This window comes from Notamacropus eugenii, chromosome 4 (assembly GCF_028372415.1).
Source record: "Notamacropus eugenii isolate mMacEug1 chromosome 4, mMacEug1.pri_v2, whole genome shotgun sequence".
In the NCBI taxonomy this organism is placed as follows: Eukaryota; Metazoa; Chordata; class Mammalia; order Diprotodontia; family Macropodidae; genus Notamacropus; species Notamacropus eugenii.
Window position 1 is genome coordinate 291,667,283 of NC_092875.1, and position 20,125 is coordinate 291,687,407.

The window sequence follows — 20,125 nt, forward strand, 5'->3', positions numbered from 1 at the left end:
TCAGTCAAAAGTCCGCACTCAAGGTCCTAGGAGGCTCCATGTCTAGGCCACAGGTTCTCCACTCCTGTGAGTCCCAAGTCCCAAGTCATGAGCTTGGTAGTTACTGTCACTTATCAAAAACAGATGATTGAACCTTCGTTCATATACAGACACCAGTTACTGGACAGAATTAGCCAAGATCACTTTAAGGTAGAAAGTGAAGACATCTGCAAGATGATCTTTACTATTAAATAATCTCTTTTGATATGTGTTTATTTTAGGGAGAAGAGGGGGATATTGATGGATCCATGACTTTGTGGTCTGGCAGTACCCAACACTAGTGCAGATTCCATGTCCTTCATGTGATCTTATCCTGGGTAATTCTTGGTTTTGGCTGCTAGACATTTGCTATAGAGCAATGACTTGCAAATTTTTTGATCTCAGGATCCATTTGCACTCTTAAGTATTATTTTAAACATTTTGTTTATATAGGTTGAAGGTATCAATATTTACCATATTAGAAATTAAAACTGATAAATTTTTAAAAATACATTCATTATTTAATTTTAGGCAGTGAGGTGGTACAATAGATAGAACACCAGGCCTGCAGTCAGAAGACCTGAGTTCAAATCTGGCCTCAGACACTTACTAGCTGTGTTACTTAGACCTCTTTGACTCAGTTTTCTCATCTATAAAATGAGCTGGAGAAGAAATGGCAGACCACTCTAGTACTTTTGCCAAGAAAACTCCCGAAAGGGGTCACAAAGAATCAGACACAACTGAAAAGAAAAAAAAAACCACATTAATTCATTTAAAAATAACAATAACGAATCTGTTACATGTTAACAAAATATTTTTACAAAAAATAATTATTTTCTAAAATAAAAAGATTTATTGAGCAGAGTGGCATTTTTCTACATATCTTTACAAATCAAATATCTGGCTTGATTGAAGACAGCTGGATTCTCATATCTGTTTCTGCATTCAATCTCTTGCAATATGTTGTTTTGTTTGAAGTCTGTGAAGAAAACCTGACCTCACACAACTAAGTAGTTGGAAAATAATATTTTAATAGGAAAATAACATCAAAATATTATTATGAAAATAGTTTTGACCTTGTGGACTCCTTGAAAGGGAAACCTAGAGGTCCACGGACCACACTTCGAGAACCAGTGATGGAGAAAATTCACTCCTTTTGGAAGCCATCCTATGAGTCCTCCAAAATGTTAAAGGCATTAATGTAACTAAGGCAATGATCTTTCATTTTTGCCATATGTCTGATTGGCTTTTTTTCCCTGTAATATATAAGCACATAGGATTTTGAGCTGAAATGAATCTTAGAGATTCCCTAGTCTAATCCCTTAATTCTACACAGGATGAAACAGGTCTGGAGAAAGGAAATCACTTTCCCAGGTCACATATACTCAATGGTGCCTTTTAGGCCAGTTTTAGCAAGCAAGATGGTCAAATGTATTACAGTTGACTCACTCATACTGAGTCCTTTGCTGTTCTTGTCATTTTATTTATTATTTATTTATTTATAACTTTAGTTTAGTTATTATGGTGATCCAGGATTCACACCCACTTAAAGTTACCAGGAATAGACAGGGTTTAAAGGAATAGAAAGAGAGAACTAGAAATTTTGGCACTAGGACAGGCTTCACAGAAGGTGCCCTAATTATTCAACTTTTTCAGAAAACAGACAGTTGGGGTTGGTAGAACTACTTTAGGATGCATGGCTCCATGGGGAAACAGAGACTTTTGGACGTTACTCATATGGATAGAGACCCTGGCACATTGTGAGGTCAAGGGATAAGGAAGTGCCATCTAGTTTGCTTGCTATTTTAATTAATTAATAATTACAAATAATTGTAATTATTAATTACAAAGCATGGCTCTTTGTATTCTGCGGTGGCTCTAAGGAGATGAACTCTGTAAGGAGACTGGAATCAGTTGAAGCAGTAGGCAATTTCCTGAACAAGACTGAAATGTCTTATTCTTTGGGTCCATCTACATGCAACTGTCAGTTGCTAACAAGTAAAAATCGAAATAATGTGATTAATGAGATCCTAATCATAAGCTTCATTTTAATCATCTGTAGAAGTCTCCTTGGCACTACCATCTTTCTGGAAGCGCTCAGTCCCCTTGCTTCCATTTTTACCGTTCACAATATGCTGAAATGCTGAGTCTTACATGATAGATCAATATGGGATAAACACCATTCTTGACTTTTACATCATAATTACACTTGCGGGCCCTACTTAGACCACTTCCACCTCCTTTTTCCAAATTTCTATCACCTATGATCAGTCCTTTCTGTTTTAATGGCTGTTGCATTCTTTGCCTGTTCCTTGGATCTCTGAAATCCCTTCCTATTACAGAATTCTATGATTCTTTAATTCTGTAATTTTTCATTATTATTACAAATAAGAGACAAGTTCCTTTTTTTTTCTGGCCCTCTACTAGGCACTCCAGACTACATCATTGGCATTCAAGGCTGTTACTTCTCAAGTCTTATTTAACATTACCTCCTCAGACTTATTACCACCCCAACACGTTCCCCCTCCAGTGGTTTTGCTCCAGTCCCAGAATATTCTCTTCATGTCACAATCTGTTAAATCTTTATCTTTCCTTTAAGGGCTAGCTTGGGAAGTGAAGGGAAGTCTTCTTTAATTCATCACTGATATTTTCCTCTTAAGAAATTCATGAAGCTCTTTTATTGCACTTTTCTGATAACACTTATAATAATTTGTTCTATATTTATCTGGAATTTTCTTCAAGACTGTAAACCAGCAGGCTAATAGCTCTGCTTCCAGTACAGCCTTTTCAGCCATCATCCAGGACAGCTGTTCTTATAGAACTGCAATATGGGAACTGCTTCTAGAGGTACTATAGACCCTGACTGCTTGTGGTACCTGTGGGACCTTAATGGTCCCTGAGCCTTAGATCTGAAACTTTCTATATATGCTGTTTGCCTCTATTATAATGTGACGAATGAATGAAAGTAGGCACTATCTTATTTTTTCTACTTGTATCCCAAGCACTTAGCACAATGCTTTGTACCTAACAGGCAATTATTATTTTTTATTCATTCATTCATTAATAAACATTCATTGGATTGAATTGCAATACCTCCCCTTACGTTTTGGACAACCACATGCCTCTTCTCACAGGTAAACAGATGCTTTTCCAGTTCATCCGACCTTAAGCTTTACCCTGAACCAAAGATAAATCAACAGGTAATTATACTCCTGTTAAAAAAAAAAAAAAAGGTACCATAAGGTGCTGTTGTGAATACAAAGATGAGAAAAACCTGGCCCTCATCCTCAAGAAGTTTAACTTCTAGTTGGGAGATATGTGTACGTAGAAATGGAAAGTTAGCCACCAATACACACTTAAACCCATAATACTCATTTGCCATTTATTATTCATTCATTCATCAATTTATCCATTCCTTCCTTCCTCCTTCCTTCTTTTCTTCCTTCACTGTTTGACAAAAACTTCTGGGAAAACTGGAAAATAGTGTGGCAGAAACTGGGCATAGACCAATGTCTGACTGTATACCAGAATAAAGTCCAAATGGGTACATCATCTAGGTATAAAGGCTGATGCTATAGACAAGTTAGTGGAGCAAGGAATAATTTATTTGTCACATTTATGAAGAATAGATGAATTTATGACCAAACAAGAAATAGAGAACACTGGAACATTATGAAATGCAAAATGGATAATTTTGATTACATTAAATTGAAAAGTTTTTGTACAAACAAAGCCAATGCAATCAAGATTGGACGGGAAGCAAAAAACTGGGAGAAAATTTTTACAGCTAGTGTCTGTGATAAAGACCTCATTTCTAAAATACGTAGAGAACTGAGTCAAATTTACAAGAATATAAATCATTCCCCAACTGATAGATAAAGGATATGAACAGGCAGTTTTTAGAGGAAGAAATTAAAGCTATCTATAGTCATGCAAAAATGCTCTAGATCACTATTAGTTAGAAAGATGCAAATCAAAACAACTCTGAGGTACCATATTACACCTATGAGATTGGCTAACAAGACAAAATAGGAAAATGATAGATGTTGGAGAAGATGTGAGAGAATTGAAATGCTAAATCATTGTTGGTGGAGGTGTGAGCTGATTCAACCATTCTGGAGAGCAATTTGGAACTTTGCCCAAAGGGCTCTAAAAATGTGCATATCCTTTGACCCAGAGATACTGCTTCTAGGGTCGTATTCCAAAGAGATAATAAAAATGGGAAAGGGACCTGCATGTACAAAAATATTTATAGGAGCTCTTTTTGTGGTGGCCAAGAACTAGAAATTGAGGGGATGCCCATTAGCTGGGGAATGGCTGAGTCAGGAGTGGTATGTGGAATACTATTATGCTATAAGAAATCACAAACAGGCAGACTTCAGAAATACCTGGATAGACTTATATGAACTGATGCAGAGTGAAGTAAGCAGAACCAGGAGAACATTATACACAGTAACAGCCACAGTGTGCAAGGACTGTTTTTGATAGACTTAATTCTTCACAGCAATGCAAGGACTTAAAACATTTCCAAAGGATTCATGATACAAAATGCCATCCACACCCAAAGAAAGAACTATGGAGTTGGAACACAGACTGAAGCAGACTATTTTCTCCTTTGTTATGTTTGGTTTTGTTTAGTTTTACTCATGCTTTTTCCCATTTGTTTTCCTTCTACTATGCAACATGACTAATATAAAAACGTGTTTAGTAAGAATGTATGTATAGAGCTTATGTAAGACTGAATGCCATTTTGGGGAGGGTGGGGGGAAGAGAAGCGGAAAAAATTTAAAACTTATGGAAATGATGGTTGAAAATTGAAAACAAACAAATAAATTTGGAGGAAAAAATCTGCACTCTGAGTTTATCACCTCGCCATCTTGAAGTGATTAGCATGTTTGTCCATGAATCTTTTGGAATTGTGGTGGGTCATTGTGTTGATCAGAGATGACACTTCTATTGTCTTTGTATAATTATTTTCTTGATTTTGTTCCCTTCATTCTTTGTCATTTCATACAAGTCTTCCTAGGTTTATCTAAAACCATCCCTTTCATCATTTGTTAGAGAGGAAAAGTATTCCATCATTTCTATATATCATAACTTTTTCAGCCTTTCCTCAATTGATGGGCGTTCCTTTAGAATCCCTTTTGTTAAAATAATAACAGCCTTTATATAGCACCTACTGTGCCAAGTGCTTTACAAATACTATCTATTCTAAATCTCATAATAACCCTTGGTGCTATTATTATCCCCACTTTACAGATGAGGAAACTGAGGCAACCAGCATCTAAGTGACTTGCCAGAGGTCACACGGAAGTACCTGGCAGCTGTTTGAACTCAGATCTTATTGACTTCAGGACTAGCATTTTATCCACTGTGCTACCTAGCTGCCTGAGAGTTGCTACGAATATTTTTGTAGATATAGATTCTGTTCTTGATCTCTTTAGGGTATAGACTTAGTAGCAATATCCCTGGGTCAAAGAGTGTATACAATTTATTAGCTCTGGGGGGGGGGGGGGTCATAGTTCCAAATTGCTTTCCAGAATGGTTGGACCAGAACTGCAACTTTTCCTTGTCCCTTTTCAGTCACTGAACACATCATAGTTAAAATATGTAACATGCCCCAATATTCTATGATAAATTAATTTACTTGGTATTATTATTGACTTCTATGCTCTGTGACAGTTGTTTTTACACCTCTGTATAAATGAGTGCAGTTTTAAAGTCTTTGTTGTGCTATCTAGAAACAAATTGTGCTGATGTGTGAACTCAGCGCTCAAGACTGCTAAAGAGAGTTGTTACAAAATGCTGTGGAGACTCATTATTGCAGCATCAAGCTGCTTTATATTATGGACTTTTTGGCATTTTCATAACTTAACTCCACTGTCTGAAGACTTTGACCCGCACAACTTATATTTTAATAGTAATAATAAATGAGCATTTCTATATTTTTGGTTTAAAAAGTTTTACAAAGTGCTTTATAAATATTACTTCATTTTATCCTTACAATTCTAGAAGGTAAGTGATTATTTCCATTTTGCAGATGAGGAAACTGAGACAGAGGTTAAGTGATTCCAGGGTTCACAAAGCTAAGAAATGTCAGAAGCAGGCTTTGGTCTTCCTGATTCTAGGTCCAGTGTGCTACCTAGCTGCCCCAATACTGTGTACACATAGGACTCCACCAAGATAATACTACTGGTAGCTGTTGTTTCAGTCATGTCTGACTCTTTGTGGCCTCATTTGGGATTTTCTTGGTAAAGATACTGATGTGGTTTTCCATTTCCTTCTCCAACTCATTTTACAGATGAGGAACTGAGGCAAACAGGTGACTTGTCTGAAGCTGGATTTGAACTCAGGTCTTCCTGACTCCAGGCCAATGAGCCACACAGCTGCTAATGATACCGGTATCTCCAACTTAACATGCCTCCCTGAAACTGACTTTGTCTTCTTTTCCCCAAAACTGCTTCTATTCCTGACATTCCCAGTTCTATTAATGGCATTGCCACCTTCACTCTAAGTTGTGGGTAAAACCTTTGCGTTGTCTGACCTATCACATACTCATGACCCATGTCTAATCCATTGCTAAATCAATTATATCCTTTCAATGGTTTTTCACTCACACTGGTATCACCTTAATTTATCACCTCTTAGATTATTCCAAGCAGCTTCAAATTGGTTTCTGTACCTCCAGTTTCCTTTCCCTTTGGTCTATTGTACATAATGACGTCAGTTTCATATTCCTAATGTCAAGTTTTCATCACGTTACCCTCCTGAGTCTTTTCAAGAACCTTTAGTTGTTATAACAGCATAGATTAATATCCAAAATTCTCTGTGATCTAATTCCAATTTGCCTTTCTAATCTTAATTCCTACTATTTTTCTTCATCCATGGTTCACCTAAACTGGACAACTCACTCTTTCTTACTGTGTCCTTTGCTTTATCAATGCTGTTGCCTCCATCTGGAATGTCCTCCTTCTTAAGTCTTTCCAATGTCTACACAGGTGATCTATGTGGTCTTATCTGATGCTCCTCATTTGGAAGTGATCTCTCCCTCTTACATGTATGATACTCTCCAATTGCATTTTCACATTATATTTTGCATTATAATTATTTGTGTATGCATCTTATTTCCTCTACAAGACCGTAAACTCCACAAGGATGAGAACATTTTGTCTTAATTTTTTATCCCCTATCATTGGACCTTGTATCAAATGAGTAGTTAATAAATATATGCTGAACCGATGAATTGTGCTCTAGAGCACAAAGTGGTATCTTATAATGCTATAGGGAGGCCACTTTATGTATTTTCCATGGTGACAAGGCAACCATGTAGAATCATTTCTGGTGCATTTGTTACTAAGGGTTTCTTCCTGATGAAAGTAGTAGCTCCTTGCTTTATAGTTTATCTTCATATGGGACTTAAGCATCATAACCGCAATTTCTTTATATAGTTTCCCTTGTCAGGGCAGAAGAGGAGGCAACCAACTTTAAAGGTCACACAAACCCTGCTGTATCAAGAACCTAGTTGGGGGGAGCGCAACAGAAATATTAAAAACATGAATCCAAGAGGAAGTGTTCAATATTTCACAAATCAATTTTATTAATTTAAACACAAAATTAATGAAGAAAAATCCTGTACACAATTGTGGACACAGCACACCTTTTTTATTTAATACAGTAAGGCCCAGAAAAATAAAAAAGAAATGTTTTCCCCCGGTCTGCATACTGATTACAGAAACATGAAAAGGCAAGATTAAAAAAAAAAATCTGTTAATCTGTCTTTGCTTTAAGCAAAAAATAAAAGTCTAAAATGGTTGGTAATTAAGTAATTTGGGAAATTCACAAGTTCACTAGTAGCAGCATTATGAATCCTAAGTAAGTGGATGGAGGTGCTCTTTAGCTTCCCTGGTTAGCTGGTGCCTTTTGTGAAGGAATTAGAGGAGATCAATTTCTCAGGAGAGCGATTTGAGGAAAAGGGTAAGATACGCATCAAGACAAGGGGTTTACTGATCAGCAGAACACTCCAAGGCAGAAATTGCCTTCCAGGTAGAGAAACATGACAGTCCTTACTTCCCAGATGTATATGCTTATCCCTGATACAGATGGAAATGCCAGCTTCTTGGCGAAAACAATTTTGATATGTCCATGGCTGGCAGTGGATCTTGCTATTGGAAAATAGTGCCAAAAAAAGAAAAAAGAAGAAAGGAGAGAAAAGGAGAGAGGAATAGAAGAGAGGGGTGGAGAAAAAAGAGAAGGGAGAAGAGAAGGAAGGATAGAGAAGAAAAAGAAAAGAGAGAAAACGCAAGGATTTGGTACAGATTTTTGCTCAGTTCTACATAACTATGGTATTTCCTTTCCTTCCTTAATAAAACAATGCAGACACTAGAATAATTCTGATTTTCTGATTATTTGAAAATTTAGATGGACTCCAACACAGGAATCATTTAAATAAAATACATCTAGCTCCTACGTTCTTTCTGTGGAATGAGGCATTTGATTATTTTTTTCAAGTAGCTACATATAATACATTAGTGCTGAAATTGAAAAAGGGAGGTATGGGATTTCCTTCAACTCTTTTGAGAAACTTGAGGGGGAGGAGGTGCTGTGGGCATGTTGTGTTTTTAATAATGGTGTCCTAATGGGCCTTTTTCATTTAGACAAAAGAACTCAGGGAAAGAAAACAGCTAGGAAAAAAAATCCTGATTGACACTTGACATCCATGCTTTTGGTCTTGACAAGTTCATCTAAAAAAAAAATCCATTATCTACATATTTATACCCAACCCTTTGATAAGGGGCATCATGGGTCATGGTGCCCATGGTGCCTCTTATATTTCACTAGCAAGGCATTTCTACCTTTCAATGGCATCTCCCTAAACAATATGTAAAAGAATCATCCATTATTACAAATTTACACAAAAAATTCTTCCTGTACATGATTGTCTCAGTGATGTACACATCTGTTTAAATTAAACATACTTTAAACTACTTTGCAATGTGCTAAAATCCAAGTACTTGCTGTGTCTATCAGAAGGCTGAGGTCTGAAAGCACCTAACTCCTATCAAACGTCCTTTCATTGACTTGGTTTCAAAAACACAGTCTGTTCATAAATAAGTAGAGATGTACAGAGTACCCTGGGTAGGAGACACCCAAAAGTCAACCTTCTTTACAAGAAAATTACTCCATTGGTATTGAGAAAGGAAAAAACAAAACAAAGCAATCCCAGTCTTCATTGTGCAATCAAGTTTGCTGTACTGAAGAAACAGTTTCTGTCACATTGAAGATGCTACAAATCAAAGCATTTTAAGGGTCTTTCTTCCTTCACAGGTTTGAACCGTGTAGCTAATGTGGCAGAGAAACATGGTTAGAACATTCTCATGGCTTTTGTCTTTTTCCCATTGGATTCACAGTACTAGAATTGACAGCTGTTCTGAAGGAAAAGGCATGGTCCTCCGTTTACTGAAAGGACATAGGTTTAGACCAATTGCAGCTGTGTATCTGTATGTGGAAACCACAATGTTCTGTAGTCCAATGCCGTCACAAGATACAGGCCTCCTGTATGCTGTCCATGGACATAAGGATGTGGGGGAATTTCAAAGTGCTCTCAGGTTGCTACAGGTACTCCAGTTCTAAGGCATGGTGAAGAGCCATAAGGTCAGAGTGGCTTGAGATCCTCCAAAAGGGCATTGCATGCTGTGGATGGCAAAAAAAAAAAAGTGTAAGAAAATGGAACTTTACATGATGAGGCTTTTTTATTTTTGCATGTTACCTATCTCTATTTAGAAATCAATTAAAATGTCTTTTCAGTTTTCTCTGGTGTTATTTTGGAAACCTCCCACTGATGACCAACGTTATCACATCTATTTTAAATGAAAAACAACATCTCCCTGAATATGACACTGGATTTTAGATCATATTAATTTTAAAACATTAATTACCTGGAATCCATTTCTTTCAAGAAAATGATTTGTAGTCTTTAAATAACAATAGTCACTACTTATACAGCACTTGAAGGTTTTCAAATCCCATTTCATATGGAATTTCATTTGTCCTCACAGCACCTCTGTGAAGTAGGTGCTAATTATTACCCCCTCCCCATTTTACAGATAAGAAAACTGAGGCTGAGGAAGGTTAAATGACTTGCTGAGGAACACATTTAGATTTTAAGTAGAAAGATCTACATTGAAACATGGCTACTGATTCTATTTTAAAGAAAACATTAACTAGGAATGAAAGTCTGGAAAACTTCTGGACTTTTTGAAACATACAGCATGATGTCAGAGCTTAAATTTGAAATAGCTTGTAGTTTGTAACAATTCATGCAATTGTGGTTTGTAGTGATTTCAATATATCAAAACTCAGTTTTGCTCATATCTAAAGTAAATTTACTTGAGAGCTTTATGTTGGTTATTCTTTGCAATGACCTCCAAATGGCATTGCCATATGGGAAAATTTGAAAATGAATGTTGAAGCTGTATTTTTTTTAGAGAAGTTCAGAAATATGGGGTTTAAACCGTATGTATGCCTAGGCACCACCTGAATAAACCAGAAACAGGAAAAACAGGAAAAAACACAGATGACCTCATCCATGAAGGGTGAAAATATGATTATAAAGTCTTACGGCTCAAAAAACTACAATTTCTGATGTATCAGCAAGATATTTTTCCATAAATAACAAAGAGATAATGATCACTTAGAGGGCAAAGATGTTTTTTAATAAAAAACTAACATGAAGGCTAAGGTACAATTTTTTTACAAATGTAATTCTATGGAATCTGATCAGCTTCAAAGTGAAAAATTTTGGCATAAAGAAAGTAGTAATGCCATCAGTTTGGGTATCCATTTGGTGGATTTATCTGAAAGTTAATATGAAACCCACTACTCAGTATGATCTCAGATCATCTCAACCATGCAAACTGCTGGGTGATGGAGGACTACTGGTTAGATTCTGTGTCTAAAATACAGACAATAAGTTACTAAATTCATTCACTGGATAACTAATACTATAACGTAGTATTTTGTATTCCTAGTATTTAGCACAATGCCTGGCACATAGTAAGAGTTTAATAAATGCTTGTTCATCATGATATAGAATCCTGTTGTGGGAAGGTGAGAAGGGACCTCTGATATAATTTCACAGGATCAAAGGATTATGGATTTAAAGCTCTAAGGGACTTAATAGATAGAGTCTAACATCATTTTACAGATGAAGAAACTGAGGCACAGACAGATTAAATCATTTCTCTAGAATTATACAGGTAGTGAGTAACCAAGTTAATTCTTGAGCTCTAAGTCTTCCTGACTTCAAGTCAAGTGCTCTAAGCACTAATGTTCCTTCTTCCGTTTGATCCAATACTCATCTAATGCATAAATCACCTTTACAATATCCACAACAAACCTTGGCTTACATAATAACTCGAAAAGGAAGATTTGCTTTCTTATTCTGTTTTTGTTGTTGTTCAGTTGTTTCAGTTGTGTCTGATTCTTTGTCACTTTATTTGGGGTTTTCTTGGCAGAGACACTGGGGTGGTTTGCCATATCCTTCTCCAGTTGATTTTATAGAAGAGGAAACTGAGGCAAATAGGATTAAGTGACTTGTCCAGGGTCACATAGTTAGTGTCAGTGGCCAAATTTGAAGTAATCAAGATGAATCATCCTGATTCCAAGCCCAGTGCTCTATCCACTGTGCCATCCTGCTGCCCCTGTTTTAGAATTGCTATAATTGTTAGGAAGTTACTAATTTCTATTAATTCTAATTATATGATTGGAATTCCTTCTGCAATCCCCAATATTTCTAGTCTATCTGATACATGACAGACCTTTCAATATGTGGAATATCTACAGTTGAAGACAGAAATCATATGCTATAAATCTCTGTCCCAATTCAATCCAAGTTTCCTCTTTACCAGTCTAAATATCTCTAGGTCTTGCAACCTTTTCTCATTTGAAATAGTTCCAAGTTCTCTCATCAATTATAAATGGCTTTTGGATGGCAAACTATTTTGAATGATCTATGACATTGTTATCCTCTGAGGATAGTTAAGAATTGACCAAGAACTACATGTATAGCTCCAGTTTCTTGAAGAAGGATGCCTTCATTTGACAAGCAAATGAGAAGCAATGTCATAGAGCAGTGATATATTTGAAGTCAGCGACTCTGGTTTTGAATTCTACCTCTATTTCTTACTACCATGTGTCCTTAGGAAGTCAAAATGTCTCTGGATCTCAGTTTTCTTATTTATAAAATGACAAGGTTGGATTACAAGATCTTTTAGGTCCCTTCTAGCTCTAAATTTATAAAATTATTATCCTAAATATACCAAAAACTGAATGGTCAAAATTATCCATTTTCCAAAAAAATTATCTAGCTTTTTTAAAGCATAGGACCACATAAGTATATATGACAGTAAGTGCTAATTTCATATTCTATATCTATTTAATTCCTTGATCTCTAAAGAATATCAAGAATATTCACAAACAAAATCCACCATCTATAGTTTTTATGCCTGAAATATGTTACTATCTCCAATGGCTCACTCCTCTTAATTTTCATCCTTCTATCTAGTCATACAGAAAATCTCCATCATTAAGAGAATGGCTGAAAAAAAGTGTAGCACAAGGAAAAATATTGCGCCACAGGAAACAATGGATATTACAAATTCAGATAAACATGTATAGTCTTGCATGAACTAATACAGAATTAAGTAAGTAGAACTGGGAAAACATTATACACCATTGCTATAATAACGAAAATAACAAAACAAAGCTGAATGCTGTGTAACTCTACTGATGTACCTTGGCCCCAGAGATGAGGAAATGTGCCACCCTCTTTTTGCTAAGGGGCCATGCTTTGGGATGCTGTATTGCACTCTCAGAGGCAATCACTATGCCAATTGGTTTTACTTAATTGTTTTTCTTTGCTAATAAAGAAGGCTCACTGTTGGAGCAGGTAAGAGATATCTAGAAATGAGCATGAGGTGAAAACAAAAACAAAAGACATAAATAAAACTTAAAATAACTTAAAAGAAACAAAAAACCATTAGAAATCCATTCAGCTGAATGAATATTAGGCAGGTGATCCTATGAAGCTTGTAGATGTTGTTCTGTAACCAGGGATGGATTCTTTAGAGTGCAGTCATCTGGGGGAGTGTATTTGGTGATGTAACAAACAAGAAAAATGTCAAAGAGATCAGAGGTCAATGTTTCCCAATAAGCATTCACTCATAACTTTCTTTCAACAACACGAAAGAAAATCAGTGAAATTTATTTGATTGTCTGATTGCCCTCAGTTAGTGGGATATTAATAGCAATAATGATAGTTTATACTGATACAGGATTTCAAGAGTTACAAAAGATACTTCTTCACAAAATCTTTCTGGGGACACTAGTAAAAGTACTATTAGTTCTGTCATACAGATAAGAAAACTGAGGTTTAGAAAGAGGTTAAGTGTCTTGTTCAGGGTCGTCTCGAAGATTACTGAAGTTATGTGATGTTATTCTCCAAGTTCTCTTTGGCAACGCAAGCACAGTAATTTGGCAATTTGTGATTGAGCACAATTAGACAGCTTAATTGGAAACTCCTAGAGAAAAAAGACTCATGAAGAATTACAGAGAAATCTCAGATCCCTGCAGCAGATACCCACATGAACGACGAGTGAGTGAGCATCTATTAAGCTGTTTACATAAGAACTAGGGGTACTGAAAACTGATTCTACCACAACTAGTTCAATGCGAGCAGTGCATGAGTCAAGGGATTACAGAAAAAGCAATGAATTTCTATCAGCTAAATCTCTGAAGCACAAATGAGCCAGGTGGGCTGCTTTAATAGAGAAGCTCCTATCATAATCCTGGCTATAGAGCTCACCATCAAACCAAAAACTTTCATAAAGTCCTGAAGAATTTATACAAGCTCATATTCATGCCTCCAGCATTAACTCTATTCTCATTACTGACAAAGAAGGGATCTGGAGAACATGGGAATTCTTTCCAGATTTTGATTGTGAGGAGAAACTAGAAACCACATCATATGAAGACTGGTTGAAGGGTCTGGGAATATTTAGCTAAAAGAATTGGAGGAGGGGTCATGATTACTTTCTTTTGACATTTGAAGATTGGGAAGGGGTTTGACTGGGTCTTCTGTTCTGGAAGACAGAATTAGAACCATTAGGCATAAATTTCTGGGAGACATATTTAGCTCAATATAAAGTAAAACTACCTAACAATGAGAGCTGTCAAAAAAAAAAAAAAGGAAAAGAAAGAAAGAAAAAAAGGAAAAAAAGAAAGTGAATGGAATGCCTATAGGATAAAGAATTCCCCAACATGGGATGTTTTTGGCCTCAGCTTGTTGGGCATAGATTAATTCATGTTTTGGGTATAGACCGTAGACTTAGAGATCTAGGGCTAGAGGGAATTTCTGTAGGTATTTAGCTCAAATCTTTTATTTTTCATGAGGGTACTGAGGTGTAGGGAAGTAAAGTCACTTGCTCAAGGTCACACAGATAAGAAGCCTCAAAAGTAGAATCTGAACTCATATCCTTGGACTCCAGAGTCAGCAATCTTTCCCCTGCACCAATGCTAATTCAGAAAAACTGGAACAGATTACCTCTGAATTCCATTCCAGTTCTGGAATTCTAGGAATTACTTAATATCTTTTAAACATCATGAATGAGACCCTACAACATAAACCTTTGTCTAAGTTTCATGTTTTTCATTAAAGGTCACAAAATGAAACCTTGGGATCCTCAGACAAACCTATGAGGATTTGCAATCCATGAAAGGCAGCATTGCTTTGGTTTTAGCATCTTAAGTGCTGGAAAATATTATAATGTTTAGAGACCCTCATGTTTTTGAGAATGATAAGATAACTGATTATGGTAACCATCTTGAATTTCTTTGCTCTCCTTGATCAAGGAGACTCCGGACATTCTTCCAAATCAGCTACTATATGACAAAATTCAATATTTTAATAACACTCCAATATAATAATATATAATAAAAACCCAATTATATATTAACATAGCATATAATAATACAATATAATAATAATAATAATACAGAACAATATAGAATACATGAGATTTAAAGTCCAAAGGGACCTAAGAGATGATATTTAGAACAGCACTATCCTTTTATAGATGTGGAAACTGAGTCCCAAATTAGTTAAATGAATGGCTCAAGATCATAAAACTCATAAGAAACAAAAATAGGATATTAACACCCTACATTCTGACTCTGAGCTCTCTTTTCACTGTACCATGATGGCCACATGATCCCTTTTCACTATACTATGATGGTCACATGATCCCCTTTCACTGTACCATGATGGCCACATGATCTTCCCTGCATGATAGGTATAAAAGTAGTTCAGGAAACAAAATAACAACCCCTTCTACTGTATTCATTAACTTAAAAAATACTCCATCTGTGGATTTGTTTTCTGACTGAAATTCCTCCCAACCCAGGTGGGATGGTGACTAAGTCATGCTTGTTACTAAGGAAGGGATAAAAAGTGACATCATGATAACAGCTCGTTCAAGTCCTAGGGTTTGAGGATATAACAAAGGAAGTTACCACTCAACAGTTTTTTGGGGGGGTGTTCTTTTTTGCCCTTCAGTGATACTCACACAACTCACCAGACGAATCTTACCAGATCCAAGAGTTACATAATGATGACGATACTCTGTAGCACAAGCAGAATGACACTTGCAAACGAGTAGGGGTCATTAAATGGTTGAATTCCCCCACCCCATGGCAGAGTGAAATGGTTTTCACTAGCAATAACTTAGGGATTGTAGGAACTAGAGCTATAACTTCAGTGATCCAGGGAAGTCCCTGTGATGAAACTCCCTCTGTCAATGGAAGTCAGTGCCTTCTTTGTAACTCAGAGCCTTAGAGAGTAGTATAAAACACTGACTTGCCTAGGATCACAGAACCAGTAAAAGTCAGAAGTAGGTCTTGAACCCACATCTTTCTGGCTTCAAGCCTGATTTTTTTTATCCATTATGCTGTGCTTTCTATTTTCACTGGTATTATATAGTGAAAAGCTACTAATGAATACTGATATGATGATACCTTCTAACCAAGAATGAATTGATAAAGAACAGAAAGTGGGATCCAAAGCTCATCCTCTGGTGCCTAGGTTAACAGTATTATGAAAATGAGAGATAAGCTGGGCATGGTACTATATGCCTATATTCCTTACTTTTACTCATTGCTACTGGAATTCTGAGGCTGGTGGTCATTTGAGTTTGGAGTTACAGTGGACTATATTGAGTGTCTGGGAAAAGTATAACACCAATATAGTGAGCCCCTAGGTTGCATGAGAGACAAATTGACCCATGCTGAAAATAGAGAATGTCAAAGCTCCCATAGTGGAATCCAATGATTAGCTGCCCTCTTAATGAGAGAGAGAGAGAGAGAGAGAGGGAGAGAGAGAGAGAGAGAGAGAGAGAGAGAGAGAGAGAGAGAGAGAGAGAGAGAGAGAGAGAGAGAGAGAGAGAGGGAGAGGGGAAAAGAAAGGGAGAGAGAGGGAGAGAGAGGGAAAGAGAGAGAGGTGGACAGATAAACAGAGACAGACAGAGAAAATGAAGAATCGAGGTTTCCCTACCAACTAAATTTTGAGAGAATAGATATAATGAAACACTTCTAATGTGTGAACTTGAAGTTTCATGTCAAAGAGAGTAAACCTAACTAACCCTGAAGTTACCCTTATTGTCCATACTTGAATGGATGGATGGATGAATGGACAGATGAAAATTTGTTAAACACTAATTAGATGCCAGAGGCAGCTAGGTGGTTCAGTGGATAGAGCTCTGAGTCTGGCATCAGGAAGGTTTGAGTTCAAATCAGACATTTACTAGATGTGTGACTATGGGCAAACCACTTAACCTCTCTTCGCCTTCATCCACTAGAGAAGGAAATTTCAAATCACTCCAGTATCTTTGCCAAGAAAACCCCATAGACACTATGGTGCACAGGGATGCAAAGATTTAGACACAGCTGAATGACAAAACAACAACAAACTGTATGCTAAGCCTGGTGCTATAAGCTAGGAATAAGAAAGCCAAAGGGAGATAGTCCCTAACTTAAGAAGCAGAAGAAGACAACAGATAAAGGAAAGCTGGGACAGGAAGATGTGTTGTGGTTTAGCAGTGAGTAGTAAGGTATGATGATTCACAGTTAGGTCCCTAACCTGTTGACTAGCAATGAGTGATAATTGCTCCAACAAAGGTCACCTGCATGAAGATTCCATTCAATTAACTGTTATTAGGTCCCTATAACAGTACTATTAGATCCTTCAAACCTTCAGTGTGGAGTATTGCAGAGCTATAGTGTGGAAAAGGTATTAGAATTTCTCTTCCTGGTCCTAGAAAATGGAATTAAAAACAAGGGTTAGAAGCTGGAGAAAGATTTTGATTTAAGGGAAACCTGCACGAGTAGCACTATTTTAAAATGGAACCAACAGCCTACCTCAGGAATTAATGAGTTCTCTTTCATACAAGCATTTAAGTAAAAGTTGATCAAGTACTTTTCTAGTGTGTTTTAGAGTGGATGTTTGCTCTAAAGCATTGTGGTTCTCTGAAAATATGGCTGGAATGAATGCTTTGGGACAACAGGTACACTGCGTACCCTTGTTCTCTCAAATGGAATTATCCATTCATTCAACATATCCAAACAAAGAACCAGGGCAGTATCGTGGTTCTAGATCATGAGACCTTTTTTTTAGTCTTGAGCCTGTTACTAACAGATGTGTGACCCTGGTAAAATCATTTAATTTCTCTGTGTCTCTTTCCTCATCTCCAAAATGAAAGAGTTTGCCTAGGTGACATCTAAGGACTATTCTAGCCACATGATTCTTTGTTAATTCTTGTACATATTCAAAGGATCATTTTGGATGTTGTGCGGGGGATGCAAAATAAATACAAGTGAGATCATCCCTGTGACCTCCAGGCATGTCATATACTCGGGGAAACGTATGAAATGGGCAACAGTAATTTCAAATTTTCATGGCATGTTAAGGTTTACAAAACAACTTTCTCAGAACCTTGTGAGGTAGAATCAGTGACTATTGTCATTTTTCAGATGAGGTAACTGAGTCTCAAAGAGATAAGATGGTTGGCTAAGTTCATATGACTAAATTTAAACCAAAGTCTTCCTGACTCCAGGTCTAGGGCTGTTTTTACTACCCCAGGAGAGTCAAGTAGACTCCAGAAGAAAGGAAAGAAAGACAAGATGTACTACAGAAGTCCAATGAAGGGGGAAGATCTGTATAAGAAAGGTAATCTGAAAAAAGTGAGGCTTTTAGTGGAAATCGAAGGATGGGTGGTGGTGGTTGTTTGCTGATGGTTTTGTCGTCATTCAGTTGTGTCTGATTCTTTGTGACCCTATTTGAGGTTTTCTGGGCAAAGATACCAAAGTAATTTGCCATTTTCTTCTCCAGCTCATTTTACAAAGTGGGAAAGTGAGGCAAACAGTGTTTAATGACTTGCCTCTTGAACTCAGGTCTTCCTGACTCCAGGCCAAGTACCCTATCCACTGCATCATCTAACTGCCCTGGAGGATGTATAGGATTTGGGAAAATAGAGTTTTAGATATTAGATATTAGTTTGAGACATTGCCCTGTGGGCAAGAGGCAACAGATGTTCTTTAAGTATTGTTTTTAGGAAGCAAAGTCTGGAATTAGTACATAGAGTGCATGAGAGGAGGGAAGAGACTATTCAATTAAACAAGCATTTTTCAATTCAGTTTGTCTCACGGAAACTAAGAGAGGCCTGCAGCAATCTGGAGTTGAGGCATGAAGTGATAAATGCCTGTGGATTTAACTTTTGGCCCCTATTCTTCCATTCCAAGGTTTTAGAAATTTTTTGCCCTCTACAGCTTAATGAACCCAATCCTGTTTTATGGTTTCTGTTATCACTTATATCCCAATGATTCTTATACATCTTTAACTCCAATCTATGGGAAAAGAAGGGCAAAAGTAAAATGGACATCAGAAGGAATACTGGCAGGACTTGGTGGTTTATAATATTTAAAGAATGGAGGAAAGAAAAACGATGCAGATAGTTTCCAGGTTTTTGAACCTGGGTAATTTTGAGAATGGTGGCACTAATGGCAGAAATAGTGAGGTTGGGAGGTGGGGCAAGCTTCAGCATGGCTCAGTGTTGGTTGAGTTGAGTTTGAGGGGACAAAAGGATGCATCTTCTACAGGTAGTTAGAGATTTAAGAGTGAAACTGGAGCTAGAGACAAATTTGAGAATCATGACTATATAAATGTTAACAGTAACAAATAAAACTAAAGAGGAAGAAGAACAGAGATCAAGGGCCAAAAACTTTGGGAATGCTCAGAGAGAGTTACCTTTGTAGACCTAAATCCTTCCCTAACTAATAGGAAGAAAAATTCAGAAGTTTTATTGACCTCTCCTTACCTAAAAATGCATTTGCAATATTCTGTCTGCTGACAATTATGCACATACCCATGTGGTTGTACATAATTCTAATAATATATATTCCTGTTGGGCATGCTAGGTGCTTATCAAAAAGAACTTTATTTAAAAATGCATGCTTAATTTAAAGATTTTTTTTTAACAATTTACCCATGGTTTTAACAGTTTACCCAAGGATTGTTAATAATATTAGGCATCTGCTTTTGAAGGCTTCTTAGAGAAGCATATTCCACAATTCTTGCTTTAACTCATTCTAGTCTGTAATCCTTACACTTTAGCCAGATGATAGTCTACTTAGAGGGAAAAAATGAATTATGTGAAATATCTTTTATTTTTGAAATAGCTAAAAAAATAGCTAAAACATTCATCAACAAACACATTATAAATTATTGTCCATCAGTTTTCCATGTATCTATGAATAATATTGCTTAATCCATGACATTAGCATTTAGGCAATATAGGTTTTATTAATTCTAAGAATTAACCACTTTGGGGAAAACATATTTCTCTTTGAAGTCTTCATTATTATAATGTAGCCTACTGGATAGAGAGCTGGCCTCAAAACCACCAAGGCTGGGCAAGTCATTTAATTTCTAACTCCCAAAACAACTTTATAAGTCTGTACTTTGTAAATAAAATGCCAGGTTGCATTGGGAGAGGGAGTTTCC

General features: G+C 36.6%; 1 protein-coding gene across 8 annotated transcripts in view; it reads right to left on the reverse strand.

The window, feature by feature from the left end:
• Positions 1–7,590: 7,590 nt before the first annotated feature.
• The window catches only part of EYA1 (EYA transcriptional coactivator and phosphatase 1), a 377,709-nt gene continuing 365,174 nt past the window's right edge, over positions 7,591–20,125 (reverse strand). For 7 of the 8 annotated variants that reach the window (XM_072604859.1, XM_072604856.1, XM_072604855.1 and 4 more), the window contains one exon: positions 9,528–9,708. In XM_072604859.1, the coding sequence (XP_072460960.1) occupies positions 9,628–9,708 (81 nt within the window). In that variant the 3' untranslated portion in view covers positions 9,528–9,627. Of the gene's footprint in view, positions 9,709–20,125 lie in introns of all 8 variants that reach the window. The other variant, XM_072604857.1, reaches the window with a different exon arrangement.